The 17,967-nt window shown below is 39.9% G+C and overlaps 1 protein-coding gene across 3 annotated transcripts in view; it reads right to left on the bottom strand.

Annotated features, from left to right (window-relative positions):
- Positions 1 to 17,967, bottom strand: part of llgl1 (LLGL scribble cell polarity complex component 1) — a 118,354-nt gene that overhangs the window by 60,094 nt on the left and 40,293 nt on the right. For 2 of the 3 annotated variants that reach the window (XM_060840708.1, XM_060840709.1), the window contains exons 3-4: positions 4,355 to 4,436; positions 2,036 to 2,166 (exon numbers count right to left, since the gene is read on the bottom strand). The exons of the other annotated variant lie outside the window; for it this stretch is intronic. In XM_060840708.1, coding sequence (XP_060696691.1) covers positions 2,036 to 2,166; positions 4,355 to 4,436 — 213 coding nt within the window. The remainder of the gene's footprint in view (positions 1 to 2,035; positions 2,167 to 4,354; positions 4,437 to 17,967) is intronic. 3 annotated transcript variants of the gene reach the window in all.

Raw genomic sequence — 17,967 nt, 5'->3', positions numbered from 1 at the left:
AGCATCTACAGAAAAAAGTCTGATTCCATATTTAAATTCCTAGGTTGGAAGTAATCAGATTTTTGTCAGGGACAGCAATTGTGAGATAATAATGTTATTATTCCTAGCTTACTAAAGGATAGGTTTAAAGTTGACATTTAAAGAGACTGAAAAGGCCCAAAGGCCTTCAAACAAATGGAGTTTTTAATGTTGTAGAGTCCTAATGAAAAACAGACAAGGATCAATTTCCATAATTCTCCACAGTACCCACAGATGAAATCTTTCAAATTTTAAAGATGAATAGGGCCAGTATAATCATCCTTCTTATTCAAAAGACAAGACAGCGTGATATTAGCAGGTGTTTATCTGAAAATTAACTATAAGGGGTGAATACTCTTTACCACTATTCAGTTTCAAGCAACTTGTTGCCTCATTTTTCTACGTGATTTAAGTGTGATGATACAGCCATCAATCCTCATTAGACTTCCCAGTTTTATAAATCAAAAATTGGTCAGAAGTAGGCTGCTTTAAACAAATCAAGACCAGTCTTACAGCCACATTTACATAAATCGGTCCATGAGCAATTCCCATCTCTCCCCTCACCAATCTTCAGTTTTATTTTCCAAATGATTACTTCACAGCAGATATCCATTCTATCACATGACATCTTCAGTTACAGGTGCTCTTACCCTTGAACAAGGACACCCAAGTTCCCCTACTCCAGATGTGTAATAACATCTGAACAGTTGTTTAGAAAAATAGGTGAAATTAAAAGAACAAATCTTGTGTCAGGGCACTTGTGGAATTATAAAATCCAGACAATGTGGAAGTAGGCCAATCAGCCCATCAACCCTCTGGAGAACAGCCCACCCTGTCCGTGACCTTGCATTTCCCATGGCTACTCCACCTAGCCTGCACATCTTTGGACTTGGGAAGAAACTGGAAAACCTGCAGGCACAGGAAGAATATGCAAACTCTAGATAGTCACCTAAGGGTAGAATCAAACAGAGTTGCAGGCAATAAGGCAGCAGTGCTAACCACTGAGCCACTATACTGCCCCAAACTGAGCCAGGAGGCCTGGGTTCAAGTCCAACCTACACCAGAGGGGCATTAAGTGTCCGAACAGGTTGACTTGAAAATATCTTTTTCAGTTGTACATACATCTCCATTATATTCCAGTTTCTCTCCTCCTTTTGCTACCAACCCCTGAATATTGGAGACATATTGGATTCAGTGAATACCAAGGTAGACATTAACTTTTAATTGAAAAATACTAACCCTGGCAAATCACCTTTAGATTTTACACAATCTCAAGAACTACAAACATGCAATTAATGGCTCAAAATTGGAGATCTCAGTACATACTAAATACATCAACTTTCCAATATAATGAGCTGCCAGAGGAAGTGGTGCAGGGTAGTACAATTGCGACATTTAAAAAGGCATCTGGATGGGTAAATGAATAGGAAGGGTTTGGAGGTATATGGGCCAGATGCTGGGAAGTGGGACTTGATTGGGTTGGGAAATCTGGTCAGCATGAACAAGTTGAACTGAAGGGTCTGTTTCCATGCTGTACATCTGACTATGAAAACAAGGTAAAATGAGCAGTAAATGTAGCCATTTTTATTGATTCTAATGATAGTCAATTGCTTGGAGGAGGAAACGGATGGTGATGAGATGCCATGGCTTAGTATCTTAACTTCATTGCCATCTTCCATTTGGACAGAGACACATACAAATTGTTAATACTGCAGATCTTTCAGCTTGTCTTTTCCAGCATGGACCCTAGAACATTATCCTAATGACCCTTCTAACAGTTATATGATTGATTTAATTCAAGGTTTGGGGATAAGCAGGATCATTTAGAGTCAGAAACACAAATGAATTCATTATACAAAGCATGGAATTATAAAATGACAACCTCTAAAACAAACTCATGCTCAGTTTGCAGGCTACATACAAAGCTAGCAAACTGCTTTTTGTTTCCATCTCTCAACTATGATTTTTGGATCAGTGCTATAAAGTCAAACCACACAAAAAGCATGAACTTTTATACTTAGCACAGTCGAACCCAAGGCGTCCAGGAAGTGTTAGAGTGCGAATCTCCTCCAGGTAAGAATAGCTGTTCCTTTGGTTAATTTCCCACAGGTGAACAGAATTATCATCCAGCAGAGACAACAAACTACCCTGGGAAGGGAAGGTAGATACAGTAATAGCATCAACTACAAAATTGGCCCATTGACCTGTACAGTGGCTCAATATGCACCCAGCAGCAATTATATTACTTGACCTAATTCTACACAAATGGTCAGTTGAGATTTCAGAATCAGAATACCTACAATCTCAGAAGGCAGCCATTAGGCCCATTGAGTCTTCAGACTCTGAAGATCATCCCACCCAGACCCAGAACCCCACTGTATCCCACAAACCAACAACATCTGCTTTGCTAATCCATCTAGCCTGCACATCCCTGGACAATTATATGCAATTAAGCATGGCCAATCCACCCAATTTGCATATCTTTAGATTGCTGGAGGAAATCCACAGACATGGGGAGAACATAAACTCCACACAGCTAGAGACTGGAATCAAACCTGGTACTGAGGCAGCAGTGCTAACTTTGTTGTTTTTAATTCCGTTCTCTGTAAACAAGCAATCTCCATTTCTAAAATCAACAGTGCACATGAAGACTGGGGAAAAAACAAAACTGAAAGCTAAATTACACCAAAACACCCATGTTCAGAGGATAGTCAGCAGATGATCCAGCATAGCAGCCTCTTCAAGAACAAAGGTACATTCTGCATTAAAAAGTTTTGTGCACTATTGTACTATTTCAGTTCTTTACTCCCTCATAGCAAGCATTTTAATTTTAGCTTTGCTCAAAGTGAAACAAATTACAAATCTGCTAAGCTGCTTCAGGAAAATTTTCAGCCAAGTTCATACTTCAGGTTGAAGAATTTGACTTCATGACATTTAGCTGCTGTGGACCATTGTCCATCCACAAGCACTTAACTGTTTTGGAAGGAAGAATGTACTAAAATTAGATAAATCCTACAGATAGGATCTGGTCATTTAGCTCCATGGCTACTCACATGCCTCTCATGTCTGAGCTGAAAAATGTGTTGCTGGAAAAGCGCAGGTCAGACAGCATCCAAGGAACAGGAGATTCGACGTTTCGGGCATAAGCCCTTCCTGATGAAGGGCTTATGCCCGAAACGTCGAATCTCCTGTTCCTTGGATGCTGCCTGACCTGCTGCGCTTTTCCAGCAACACATTTTCAGCTCTGATCTCCAGCATCTGCAGACCTCACTTCTCCTCAGTGTCATGTCCTCATGGTCAAAATCTTTAAGAACATTCAGACTCACGATTTTAATGTTTAACAGAAGCTAAATAGAACAACTAGAAGCCACGCTTGTATTCTTTTCCACAGCATCCATTCCATATACTGGTCATGTCACAAATTGAGACTCAAAGTTTGCTTTGAAGTTAGAATTAGTTCCCTTCAGCCTACTCCTACCTACTCCAATATCCCAGATCCATAAATATTTAAAATGTGCAGAAGACAGTATGTATGTTTCAGGTACCTCCACCAAGGCTAAAAATGCAGTTGTTTTCTCCAGTTTTCCCTCACTGATCTTCAACAATGCATGGATGGTTTAAATGAAACCGTGAAATTGAGGCACCATCTTTTTGTTGCTTGTGACCAGAACTGGGCCAAATGCTCAAGATTTCAGTCTGCACCAGAAAATCTTTGCTTAAAGTTTTCTCTGACCAAAACCTTGAAAGGTTAGTCATGAATTAATTTGCTGCTTTATATCATTCAACATCCCATTAAATTTGTCAAAGACTCCAGGTTTCACTTTTGGCTACTAAAATAATTCATGAAATATATGCATTCCTTTCTTTCCATGTGTAGCACTCCACATTTGTATTAATATTTCATCCCCACATTTCAAGCCACATGTGCACTTTAACCAAAAGTTTGGTAATTTCCAAACTTCCTGATTCCTTACTTCACCTAGTTTGGACTTGATTGGACACAACCACTTAGTTTCAGAATCGACTCATGCAAATGAGACAGCAATTGTCCACTCCTGAACCACGCGGTATTCCTACTCTGCATCCTTTCCAAACCCTGACAGAAACCTTAAGAGCACAAGCACTTGTTGAGCTTTGCACATTTAGGCAAGTTCTTATAAAAAGCACAAGAGCCATGTCTTTAAAAAGTTACTGATCGGGGAACAGCGGAAGGAGGCAGGCTGTAATCTGCCTCAACCCAAAACAAATGCCAGCTATCCAGCCAACTGTATACTCCGCATGCTCCTTTACTGTCTACCCTATAGAAACATTTACATTAATTTCACTGTCACCATACCTGTCCTGGTAAAAAGTACATCTGTGTCACAGTGGCTGCTTCCTTGTGTAGCCCTGTAAACTCCACACCTGGGGCTCCATAGCTTAAAAGGTGTCAAGGAACAAAACCAGACCTGTAAAATTATCACCACAAATAAGAACACAATCAGTATTACTATTTCCCATTCAATAGTCAGACATTCTTCATTCTCCTGCATTATTACTAGACTACCAGACAACATTGCATTACCTTGCCCTTAAAAGGGTGTATAATAGACTAATTGTCCTATCAACTACAATAATTGCTTAATTTAAGCTGCATCACAAAGAACAAAACCAAATGGCAAAACTAGTCACTTCTTCCTTATATGCTTGAACCTGTTCTCCACTTTGAGAGTGCATGAGCAGTTTCAGGCCAGACTTCAGTTATAAGCTTAAAAAAAAACACGGAAGTTTACAAAAGGTTAGCATACCATTGTAAACCAAATGAATTTTTACAAAATGTAAAACTCGAAAATAGGTTGCACAAGCAACCTTACTCACTGGGCTAGTTCATAGTGCATTCATAAACTTTTATATATTTGGATTGTAAGTAATCCGTGCCATTTGCATTACTTACTGCCCCAGTACAATGCTCTTGTGGGTAAATTACAAGTTACCTTTAATTCAGCTACTTAAGAAATCTCACACAATCAAATGCTGAAGTATGATTTAAACATTACTGCATGGAGAACCAAAATAAGACCCCTCAAGTTAAGCCTCAACTTAAAATTGAGGAATCTGGCCAGAATTCTAGTGAACAGCATCTGTCTCTGGGTGTCCCCATGCAATGATGTTCTTCAAATTTCTGCTACTGACTTGTTCTGATTAGATTAGATTACTTAATGTGGAAACAGGCCCTTAGGCCCAACAGGTCCACACCGACCCACCGAAGCACAACCCACCCAGACCCATTCCCCTGCATTTACTCCTGCCCCTAACACTACAGGCAATTTAGTGTGGTCAATTCACCTAACCTGCACATTTCAGGACTGAGAGGAAACTGGAGCACCCGGAGGAAACCCACGCAGACATGGGAAGAATGTGCAAACTCCACTCAGTCAGTCACCTGAGGTGGGAATTGAACCCGGGTCTCCGGCAGGCAGCAGTGCTAACCACTGTGCCACCCACATTCTAATGTTCAATTCTTAGATTTTCACCCTTCTGGCCAAATTATACAAGTCTGCAGCTTCTTATCTGAAGTAACTTTCGCTCCTAGTTACATTTGGCCTGAAGTGTCCGTTCAAAGATGAGCTTGCCTGTAGTTAACTCCCTAAAATTCTTCTATAGACTGGTCATCTTTGTGGCATAACCCATCCAGTTTATCAAGGGTTCCTGTAGCCTCCACTCCTTTTTGCCAGATCCTTATCGTTTAATAGGCTATTCCAGATGGAGTTATTGCTGATTCTGGAGTATAACAGTTTTTGTTGATTCAATTTACGAACAGTTATAAAATTCTGAAATCTATGTCAAAGATCAGACTACAACACCATTCTTCAAGCAAAATTAGATTTGGGATAATAATGGAATCAGGTCTTGTATGATTTTGATACAATAGTCCAACAGTTTAATTATTTGGACTCAAGCATGCAAACCAACCTTTTACTTGCAGCAACATGCATTGGAGAAAGATGGATGAGAAAATTCCCCCTTCTAAAATCAGAGGGAATTTGATTTTGCAGAGGTACGAAAAATTGATGGTGAGAAATAGGCTTCAAAAATATCACTAGTTTTGCAGCATTTATAAAGAATGATAGCTGCTGTTGACATTCCAGAACTGCAGACAACTTCAACTTTACTGCAGAACTCTTGTTTAAAGACAGTGGGCTTAAAGAGATTTCAAAGCCACATTAAAAAGGTTATTTGCTTCCAATATGCTCAATTCAACAAGATTTGTAAGTGCCAGTAAACAAAGTTTTTCAACACCTAGAGTCAAGAATTAAAGATTGGCCTCACTAGGCAGGCTGGAATTTTACTTCGGCAAGTGTCCCAAACAAAAATAAGAAAACACAAAGAGGGAAAGGAAGAGAAAGGAAGAGCAAAAATGCAAACTGTAGCAATTATCTGGGCTCCACAGACAAGATGCCGTTTCAATGTCACTGGAAGCATGTTGAAGGTTCCTAGTTGGATAAGCTGTGCTAAGTGCGACTGTTGAAAGCAGTACAGCATAATACCCCAAATATGGTAGTTACCAGGGTTTCAACATTACTGTAGCTTTAGAGGAACCATCTGCAATTAACTGCAGTACATATTTTACAACAGAAAAGCAAACATTTTATTTGCAACATCACAACAACAAACCAGCAAGAAATAGGCCATTTGCTGAGACTACATGCCTTTTTAAAATCAAAAAAAGGTGTCCACAGAATTCATTTACTTCAGTACTACAAAGTTAACTGGAGTTTGAGGGAAACAAGGTGGCAACTGCCTTACATTCTGGTCTCATTTGAAACTTTTGAAGATAAGCCATCACTGGAATTCTCCTTCAATGTTTCTCAGTAGCACAATAAATTGCATAAGCTATTTCCAGAAACAAAGTGTCTAGTGTTGAGGAGAGTTGGAATGTGTATTCCTGCCCATCACACCATCTTCATGACATTACAGGACGGTAAGTTATGCAAGGCCAAAAACTCATGTTTTAGACATTGTTCTTACAGTCTTTGGATGAGAGTAGAATTGCAAAGTTAATGCTTGATTTTAAATACCAAAGGAAAAAATATATAGTTCCATAAATAGCGTTCACAGCACAATGCACATATTTTATCCCTTTCCCTTGGTGCCTTGGAGACAAGGCTCAATATTCTGGCTAGTCAAATTCGTAAGCTGGCATTCATCCAAAACTGTTGCCCACATTCTAACTCCTACTAAGCCTTGCTCATCCATTACTTGTGCCTACTGAGCTACCAATTTCTCAACTTTAAGAATTCATCACTAGTTCAAACCATTCAATGGATTGGTTTCTCCTACCTTGAACCATCTTCAGTCAGAAAATCCTCAGGTCTGAGACCAATCTTCTCTTCCACACTCTTTACTTAAGCCCCCACCACTAGTTTTGTTCCTTGGCTCTAGGATTTTCTCAAGTTTTGTTCGCTCTTGTTTCCCCAGTCCTTTAAACTTAATCAAACTTTTGGCCATCTAATCTATCACACTATGGCTCAGTGTCAAAATTTTGATTAACTCAAATACTTAAACATTCTATATTAATAGCATGCTATTAGTGCGATTGGCTGCTGGTACACAGCCCATGCCCATCTGTCAAAGTATGTGCCTTTCATGGATTGGCCATTCACCAGATATACTCCAAGTTCCACAAAAGCTGCTGGAACAATTACTAACTAAACAGACCTCCTCTTTCTCCTAACTCTAGGAAAGTAAATCCTTCAAAGCCACTAAACAATTAATACAGCAGACATTGGAAAATGATTTGTCCTGTCCTTTTGATCTGCTTGTGGGTGCTTATTCAAAATTGTAGGATGTACATTTCACCACACAGATTTGGAATACAGAGTGCACATAACTTAAAATCAGTAAGGTTCCATGGTATGGTTGGATAAAAACAGGATTTAAAATTGTAATCAATAAAAAGTTCAATACTACACAGATGTGAGTTACTGACTTTCTAACAAACAAACAGGACAGGCAAACAACAACTAACATTTCAGACAGCAATGCAACATGTTAGTTGACAGCCACTACTTTCATCCCCATTTAACAGAAAAGCCATGTGACTTTGGGACTGAAGCCAACGTGGTAAACATACCAGCATCCATTCACATGGAGATTTGTGGCAGCAACATTTTGTTTAAGCATCTTCTTCCCCTTAGATCAGCTTCAAATCTCATTCTCCAACACTGACGTGGAAGAGGGTGAGAAAGAAAAAGGGAGTATATCCTGTCTTGTTCCTTAAAGTCCTTGAAGGCATGTAAAATTGCGATTGAAATCAAGATTAGTGTTTAATTTCAGTTATTGCATTTGCAGATGGTCAAACAATTGATCACTGAGGACTTGAGCCAGAATAAGTTGGTCCGAGTTGGCTGTTCTACCAGGCCTGGTAAAGAGATTTAATTAGTATAGGGGAGAGAAAAATCCATGACCAGTTAAAGCCTCCAACAATTAGATGGATATAAATCTAACTCTAGTCACAATTATTCTGATCTGAATGTTCTGAATTCTCACTTTTTGTAATTATTTTAGAAAAGTCTGTACTGTTTTATGAATCAAAGAATTATTTGTATTGTCACCAGTTAAACATATGCTGCCATGTTGATTTTTGAGGGAGAAATTGAGGACTGCAGATGCTGGAGGAGATCAGAGCTGAAAAATGCATTGCTGGAAAAGTGCAGGTCAGGCAGCATCCAAGGAACAGGAGAATCAACATTTCGGGCATAAGCCCTTCTTCAGGAATAAGGGGGGCTAAGCCTGCTGGGCACACCCTCATTTCTGAAGGGTTTATGCCCGAAACGTCAATCATCCTGCTCCTTGGATGCTGCCTGACCTGCTGCGCTTTTCCAGCAACACATTTTTCAGCTCATGACTTTTCAGTAAACCATTTATGGTAAGCTTGTCTCTTTGCTCAAATGGGGCAGCACAGTGGCACAGGGTCCCAGGTTAGATTCCAACCCCTGACGACTGTGTGGAGTTTGCACATTGTCCCTATGTCTGCATGGGTTTCCTCCCCCAGTCCAAAGATGTGCAGGTTAGGTGAATTGGCTATGCTTAAATTGTCAATTAGGTGCATTAGTCAGAGGGAAAAAAAGGGGTTTGGGTGGGTTACTTTCCAAAAGGGTCGGTGTGGACCTGTTGGGCCAGAGGCCCTGTTTCCACACAGCAGTGAATCTAATCTAAAATATTTTGAGTAATAGTTTGTTTGGAAGTGCAATGTACAATTATAAAGAAACATCCAAGTGTGTGCCTTAACCTCTTAAAAAAAAACTATGAATGAAAGAAAAATATACAGAACAGGAACTCCAAACACATTCCACCAGACCATGAACAAGAGACATTTAAAGCCTTTTAAATGGATACCTACTTTGAGTAATGAGATTAAGAAAAAAGATAGAATATTTGGATGAAAAAAATAATTTACATTTGCCTTTAAAAGGTGGCTAAGTCTGGTGAACAAAACTGTTTTATGATAAGTATACAAAGACCACTATTTAACTGTGCTATAAAAGCCTGAAAAAAATAAGTAACCAGCTCCTCATCCTATTTTAAAAAGTAAGTCATTTGCAGTGTCAAATCCAGGAAAACAAAGGTTGGGGTTCCCACACCATCATCCAACAGATCTTACTGAAAGAAAATAATGTGGATATTTTCCAAAGACAGTCAGACATAGCTGGAGGGCTGCCAGAACCCCCAAAAGGAGTCCAACCTCTGGTGAGCAGGAGAGAAATGTAAAGCTAGCTGTGAAGCAGATGTATACAATGATGTGAGAATGGGTAGGGGAGCAGAAGGGAAGTTAACTTTTCACAAAGGAAGACCAGTCAATTGTGTCAGATTTGTCCTCAATCTAGAAGTGTAATACCCTTTTGACGCTTCAATTTTGTAGCTTGATTTTCCACAATATTCAAGGTGATCTGAAATGAGACAAGCAGTTGCCCCACCCCAAATATTCACTGAGGGCTGTAGTTAGATTCTGTTGAAACAGTGCCCAAAATCAAAAAAGTTCCTGCAGTTTTGCAGAGTTAGGTTTGCCAATTTAAACAATTATCACATTGCTATATGCCTGGCTTGCCAATTACTGAAACAAGCATTTCCATCTGCTTAGGTTGTGAAGTATTGGGCTTCTCCTCTGCAATGAGGCCTGAAAAGGAATTCAAATAAAACAAGTTCTTCTCTTCTCCCATCCCCAAAAGTCATCTGGCCTTAAAAGCGGAAAACCTCCAACTCTGACAGGGTCATTTATAAAACTTGGGCACAAATAGCAGTAGGAGCTAAGATAATCATCTGCTCTTGCTTGGGAAATAAAAGTCAAACATTGGACACAGGAACAGCTTTTATAGCCCGCAGCTATCAAAGACTATGCACATGTTTACCAGTGGTCACAAACAGAAACCAAGCATTGCTTTAAAACAGAAACTTGACCCACTTTTCAATGCAGAAAATAAAAGCATGTTAAACAGCCGATCAAAACACTAACATGCAATGATGTCATGGCTAACCTGCAACCTTAACTCCTCTTTCATATCAGAGTCCAAGTAGAGTCAGATATCTACAGCAGGGAAATAGGCCCTTCGGTCCAACTCCCTGACCCAATAGAGTCCCACCTGCCAGCACCCAGCCCATATCCTTCCAAACCCATCCTATGCATATACGCATCCAAATACCTCTTAAATGTTGCAATCGTGCTAGCCACCACTTCCTCTGGCAGCTCATTCCATACACATACCATGCACTGCATGAAAAAGTTGCCCCTCCAGCCTCATCTTTCTCCTACCACCCTGAACCTATACCCTGTAGTTCTGGACTCTTTCCTGGGGTGGGGGAAGAGATGTTGTCTATTTATCCTATCCATGCCCCTCATGATTTTATAAACTCGAGGTCACTCAGCCTCCAATGCTCCAGTGAAAACAGCCCCAGCCTATTCAACTTCTCCCCATAGCTCAAATCCTCCAACCCCAGAAACATCCTTGTTAATCTTTTCTGACCCCTTTCAAGTTGCACAACATCCTTCTGATAGGAAGACCAGATTTGCACGCAAAATTCCACAAGTGGTCTAACCAACGTCCTGTACAGCCACAACGTGATTCCGAACTCCTGTACTCCAACGGTTTTTCATTTTCAAAAACCTGCTGTGACATCTATGAAAACCATTGTGGATTTCATTCTTTCTATAACCTAGGAGAGCAGTTTTATCATCTGTTAAGACCATAGTGACTTGGCCTTTCATGAACTAGAAATGCAGAGGCCAGGACCAATGACCTGAAGACATGGGGTCAAAACTAATTCAGTTACAGAACCGGAGAATTACTAAAAACCATAAAGCTTTTGCTCATGTACTTATCAGGACACTTGCAAGAACAGTTTCAAGGGAAACCAACTTTTTGACAGCATAGGAGGGGCCTGATATAGTGGTATTGCCATAAAGAATGCATCCACAAATGTCAGTGAATATTAAACTGCAAGGTTTTGTTAGGTGTGCCAGCAAAGAACAAAGGCTCTGTTACTTGCAAAAACATGACAGTGAGCATGACTACTTGGTTGCCAATGTAATTGCCTTGAATTAACTAGCAATGGTTATCCAACTATAGAATCACATCTAGTGTTGGACACCAGGCTGAGCTGCTTGCAAGCTGAAATTTTCTTTGGGACATAGGCCTAGATGGCTGACTCCACACTGGCACAAAATTCATTTCAGAGATTGATGTGGAGGTGCTAGTGATGGACAAAATTAGAAATCACCATACCAGGTTATAGATCAACATGTTTATTTGAAAATACATCCTTCTGGGGCCATGCTCCTTCATCAGGTAGCTACCCAAATGAAGGAGTAGTGCTCAAAAAGCTAGTACTTACAAGTAATCTGGTGTTGAGAGATTTCTAATTTCAGAGATAGGCAGGACAAATTTATGGCAGCACCCTATTATTGGCAAACTCAGGTTGCTACTTCATAGCAGCAGCATGAAAAAGTTAGCTTCAACTGTTACAAAGACATTTTAGTTTCAGGATAATCAAACATGAGCTGGGTACCTTTCAGGATCTATTGAGATAAACTGCAAGAAATAATGCAATGGAGTACTTTAAGCACTTCATTTCAGCATTAAGTTTGCTCAGTCAACAAATGGCTTTGGCCCATTTAGAATTTCCAAGAAATGCCTTCTTAGTATGGAGAACTATAGGAATTAGGGTGTGCAAAATAATCAGTGAAGCTAAGTTTGTATTAAGTAGCATTGGAGAACCTCCTGATCAACTTAGAAGGCACAAAAAGCTCATTTTGCTGTTCCATTCCAAACTATTTGAATGCAGGTTGGAGCCTATAAAAAGAGATCCAAGATAATGCTTACAAGCAACTGGACAAGAAATTATAGCAAACAGATTAACTTATTAGCTGATATAAACGTGTAGAAAGCTATGCATCAGTCCAAATTTTTTCATGTAACCCAAAGATATGGAGCACCAGACACTGGATCCCTTAGCAACCCCTCTGTGCTGGATGAGTAGAACCATAACTAGGCCTATTTTATGGTAATGAAGTTACTTCATACTTATCTGAATTTTCAGAAATCCATGACCCATTTCCACGTTATTTCAGCACTATGCTAAATCTTGATTTCAATAGCGGAGATTTGAAGCATCTGTCTCAGCACAAACAAAATCATGCCTCAATGGAATTCAGTCCAACTATACCCAAGCCATTGGTTTATATAGGATCAAAAAGAATTTTGAACATTTTGGGATTAGAAATCGAGCATTCATACTCAACCCTAGGATTGAAGTAGTGGAAGGATATAAATAATTGAAAAATCAAAAATGTCAAGACTGAACTCGTAACCAATTGCATCCTGTATACTTGACATTCTTATTTATGCTCACATCTTGCATTCTGCAAGAAATGAATGAGTGCACTTGTAGTGAAAAATAACCACAAGCTTAAGAAACCCACAAATTTTGTTGAATGACAAAAACAACTATACTTCAAGAGCATAAATTTAATTTGTGGCAACTTACAAGAACAAGGGAGAAGAGCAACATCTAGAGAACCATCTAGAATGCAAGGTTAGCTTGCATTCTCAAAAAGGGTGCTGCCTTATCCACGGTGATCTCTTGTATTTGTTTTCAGTAGTGAAAAGGGACCCCTGCAAAACACTTCAGAGCTGATTCCATGGCAGAACTAGAATCTCAAATCTTTCCACTTAGAAAAGTGGATGGTGGTGAAGTCAGATCAGTCGACTGGCCTCAATTTGATAGGCCAGTAATATACACTTAAAGGTGCATAACCTCCAGAAGAAATACAAAACATCAAGACCACTCAGGAGATCAATAACAATAACACCAGAAACTAACAAGCTAGATTCCACTTTAGAGTCCAGATAGTTAAGTTAACAGCAACAATTTAGTGACATTTTTGGAGAACATGACAAACTATGTACACCTTTCACAGCTTCTGCAAAGTCCAAAAGAACTTACTCAAAAGATTAGATTAGATTCCCTAGTGTAGAAACAGGCCATTCAGCCCAACAGTAGTGCAAGGATAATTTTACTCCAATAATTCAGCAGCACAGACCAGTGCTTGAGAATCACATATTGCACCATGGTAGCCAGCAAAATTTAAAAGATTACTCTTCAAGGCTATCATTTTAGTAAAGTTGTCATAAAACCCATACATGGATCAGGGAGGAAATGCCATCCTTGTGTTAGGTCTCACTACAGTAGCATGCTGGAAAGCAATCCCCACTATTACAAGAGTCAAAACAAGTTAAAAGGCTTTGAAAAGTAAGCAGGATTCAACCACTGACTGGTCTTTAACCAGCTTGACAAAAAGCATGGTCCAGATTTGCACTAACAACGATATTACAAAACAGATCAGAAACAAACAGTTTACAAGGACATTGCCAGGGTTGGAGGATGAGTTATAGGGAGGGGCTGAATATGCTGGGATTGTTTTCCCTGGAGCATCAGAAGTGGAGTGACCAGAGGGGTTTATAAAAACCTGAGGGACATGGATAGGATAAATAAAAAGGAGGCCATTTCGTGGTGTGGGGGAGTCCAGAACTAGAGGACATAGGTTTAAGGGGAGGGGAAGACAAAGGGACTGTAGAGGCAAGTTTCTCCAGAGGGTGGTGCATATGTGGAATGAACTGCCAGAGGTAGTAGTGGAGACCAGCACAATTACAACATTTAAAGAGGCATCTGGATGGGTATATGAATACGAAGTGTTGAGGGGGATTATAGGCCAAGTGCTGGCAAAATGGGACTAGATTAGGTTAGGATATCTGGTCCGCATGGACAAATTGGACTGATGGGTCTGTCTCCATGCTGTGCGTTTATATGACAATGACTAATGCTCTAGCTACAGGTAAATAACAAGCCTGACATATTGGTACTTATTAACAAGTTTGATCCATTTATTCAACTTCTCTGGACAAATACTGATAGCTGTGAAAAAATTCCGAGATTAAAACAGGAAGGCATTCAAGGTTTGTGTAAAGAGTTGTAGCTCGGGTGCCAGTTGCTGTTGGGGGCATGTTAGTCAAGCCGTGGATTTGGTTTGCAGAATTTCATCCCTTAGTGCAGTGAAGCCTCCTGTGAAGTGCTGTTGCACTGTCAGTTGGAATTTATTTGGCTTTATTCCCACTGCATCTGGCTGTTTGTTGCAGTGGACTGTATATTGGATCTAGGTTAGTGTTTATTAGAATTAAACATGGAGTTCTAAGCTTCTAGGAATACTCCAGCTGTCCTGTTTGGCTTGTCCTATTGTTGTGCTGTCCCAGTCAAATTTGTGGTCCTTGTTTTCTGCATGTAGATACTAAAAAAGATAGCTGGTCAGAGCATTAAATGGCTAGTTCATGTTAATGAATGTGGATCGCTAGTTGTTTGCTTGTGTTTGGCCTATAGCGTTTTGCACAGCAATCTTTGCATGGAATCTTGTACAGCACATTTGTCCTGCATATAGGTATTGGGTCTTTTGTTCTGGTGCGTTGTCTTAGCATAGCTATGTGTGTGCAGTCATGAATCAGTGTTTGGAGACATGGTTATTAGTTCAGAGGTATTTTTGTAGAAGATAGATTCATTAATGTGTTGACTCTTGCTATGTCCTCATTGCATTGTCTGCCAGGTATCTGCAGACAAAGTTGCACAGATATCCATTCTTGAAGACTGTAGAAGTGGTGTTATCAGGTCAGGAGTGCTACAGTGTAGCCCTTTTGAACGAACGGAGTCCTAATGCAACTCCTGATGTTTGGGTGGTTGCTATTAGTTCAGGATCTGGGCTTGTATGGCTTTATTGAACACTTGTTACGCATCCCTTGTTCATTGTTCTTTCTACCATCACATCCAAGGAGGGAGCTGGTTGTAAACTTCCTCCTCGTTCATAAATTTGATCTGTTTGCATGGTGTTGATAATCCAATGGATATGCTCGATCTGTTCTTTTAATTACAAGTAGTGTTATCCAGCGATCTGATCCAAAGTTTGAGTTGGATTTGTGGAATGGCTGTTTGTTCTGGGCATCACTGCTTCTGCTGTAAGCCCAGAGATGGGCAAGCCCATGGTGTCCCATTGATTTGTTTGCATATCTGGCCATTGAATATGAAGAGTGTCGTCAAGCACAGGTCCAGTAGTTTAACTATGCAGACCTTATTGATATAGTTTCCAGTCATGTCATCTGTTTGGTTTGTCTCAGGAAGTTGCCAATTGTGTCAAGATAACCTTAGCCATTGAGATAAACTGTGCTGTTACATCAACTGAAGCCATTGCTTCGTCCTTGTCTATGTTTATGTTTATGTTTATGATATTGTCTAAGAATTCCGGTGATGATTGTAGAGAGTGTTTGGATCCACTGATTAGATGCTGATGTTTTTGTTGAAGTTCTTTTGCCAGTTTATGTGGAGGAGTTCCTGGAAGTGCCACAATGGGTCAGTGGCAAGCCTGGTTTGTGTACCTTAGGCAACCTGTAAAATGATAAGTTGGTGTCTTCTGGTTTCATCCTTTGGAGGTCAGTCTTGATTCAGTTCCACAGCACTAAGGATGTTACCTAGAAAGGTGACAAAAATGTCCACAAACCAAATTCACAGCTCAGCAAACACCCACAAGCAACCAGGAAGACATTTTTGAGTGATCCTCTCTAGTTTGCTGAAATAATCCTTTTGTTAATCAAAGCACAGGTTCTTGCTTTTTGTGGTGATATTTTCACTTGTTTGGAGAAGGCACGAGGTGACTGGCTCACACTTGAAAGGTTACTGACTCATTGAAAAAAGACTCTCAGCTTCCAGTAATAGGAAGTGGGAAAAATAAACTATCTTCCGTCTTGGAGTTGTCCTGCAGAGCAAAAGCCAATCCTTCTCCTCCAGATATCAGATTATTTTCAGCCACCTGGGCGCCAGAGGGTGTCACTCACCCACTCGTAGTTGAGGGGTTTTGTCATCAAGAACTGGTCATTAGTCCACAGACCAGCTACTTGCTAACAAATCAAATCTCTAAACAGTGCCCAGGATCCAGCACATCTGTGGCCACCTTTTGCCACTGTTTTAACTTAGTTACATAAAACAGCACTTACGATGATTACTTGGCCTATCTTCAAAGAGTACTGCAATCCATAGGTTTTTAAACTAGTCATTTCAGTCCTCAAAATTACAGTAAAAAATGCAATTTTCCATAGGCAACTTCAGATCCACAGCATGTAGTTAAATGCCACCAACCTCAAATTGCCAAGCCATTTATAAAACAAACTAGGTTATTTTAAAATGTTATGAAACTATGGTACACTACCTGTGGACAGTCCTCTTTTGCTCCCCCACTCTTAATGACATTAAGATCACCAAGTCCTTTACCAGAGTTATTATTGACCAGAAACTAAGCTGGACCTGCCACAAATTATTGACAAGAGAAATTCAAAACTAGATAATTCTGCAATAAATTACTCGTCTCATGACTCTCCAAAGCCAGTGTACAATTAAGACAAGAATCTCAGCACAATCTAGGATAATACAGTGATAGCACCCAATCCATTATCTAAAGACATTCACTCCCTTCATGATACAGTAGCAGCATGCATAAATTAGAAGATGCTACGCAAGAACTCACCAAGGCATCTGCTGGCACCTTTCAAACCCGTGACTTCTACCAGCTTCAAAGGATGCAAGGGAACATCACTTGCAATATCTCTGAGATACACTATCTTGACTTTGAATGCCATTTTTAAAAAACCTCAGTTAAAAATCAGGCCAAAAGCCTCAACTTTCCTTCCAAAGAGCACTGGTGTATGCACACCAAATAACCTGGTGTTTGGAAGAGGATCACAGCCTTCAAAGGCAATTCAAAAACAAGAGTCTATAAATGCTGGTCATGCCAATTATGCTCAAATCAACAGGATTAAGTTGAAGACTCTTGTTCTATATGTTTCAATACACTGCAAATCTTCAGTAATGCTGTACTTTAATCTCAAATGGAAGCTCTAATTTTTTAGTGTTGCGATGGATATCTTCCACTGCTTGTCAGTAGGCTATTTAACAGCAACAAAACAAGCCAGTCTTATCATATGACTGAATGGACAAGAGCAACTGTTCACTGCACTCAACCAATTGTTTAAAATTACTACAATCTCAATCTGGACTTGGATGCCAACAGTAATCAGGAAACACCAGTCAGCAAACACTTTCCCATATTGCATCGCATTTTCACTCAACCTCAAGCAATTGCCTCTCCATCAACCATAAATTCTGCAAGACAGGAACTGACATTTTTCTGTCAGTTACCAACTTTTAAATGCTCCCTTACAAGCAGCCTACATCACACAACCGAGTTTTCAACACTCCCACTTCCTTAAATGATGGCAAATTCACAACATAATAGGAAGCAATCCTGCTCCAGGAGAAGTAAATGAATGCAACCACACAGTGCAGCAACTGTAGTGATTAGGCATTTGCTCCATCAAGAGAGTT

The sequence above is a fragment of the Hemiscyllium ocellatum genome, chromosome 20, assembly GCF_020745735.1.
Source record: "Hemiscyllium ocellatum isolate sHemOce1 chromosome 20, sHemOce1.pat.X.cur, whole genome shotgun sequence".
Lineage (NCBI taxonomy): Eukaryota > Metazoa > Chordata > Chondrichthyes > Orectolobiformes > Hemiscylliidae > Hemiscyllium > Hemiscyllium ocellatum.
Note: the sequence above shows the minus strand (reverse complement) of the source record. Positions and strands in the feature narration are given on the sequence as shown.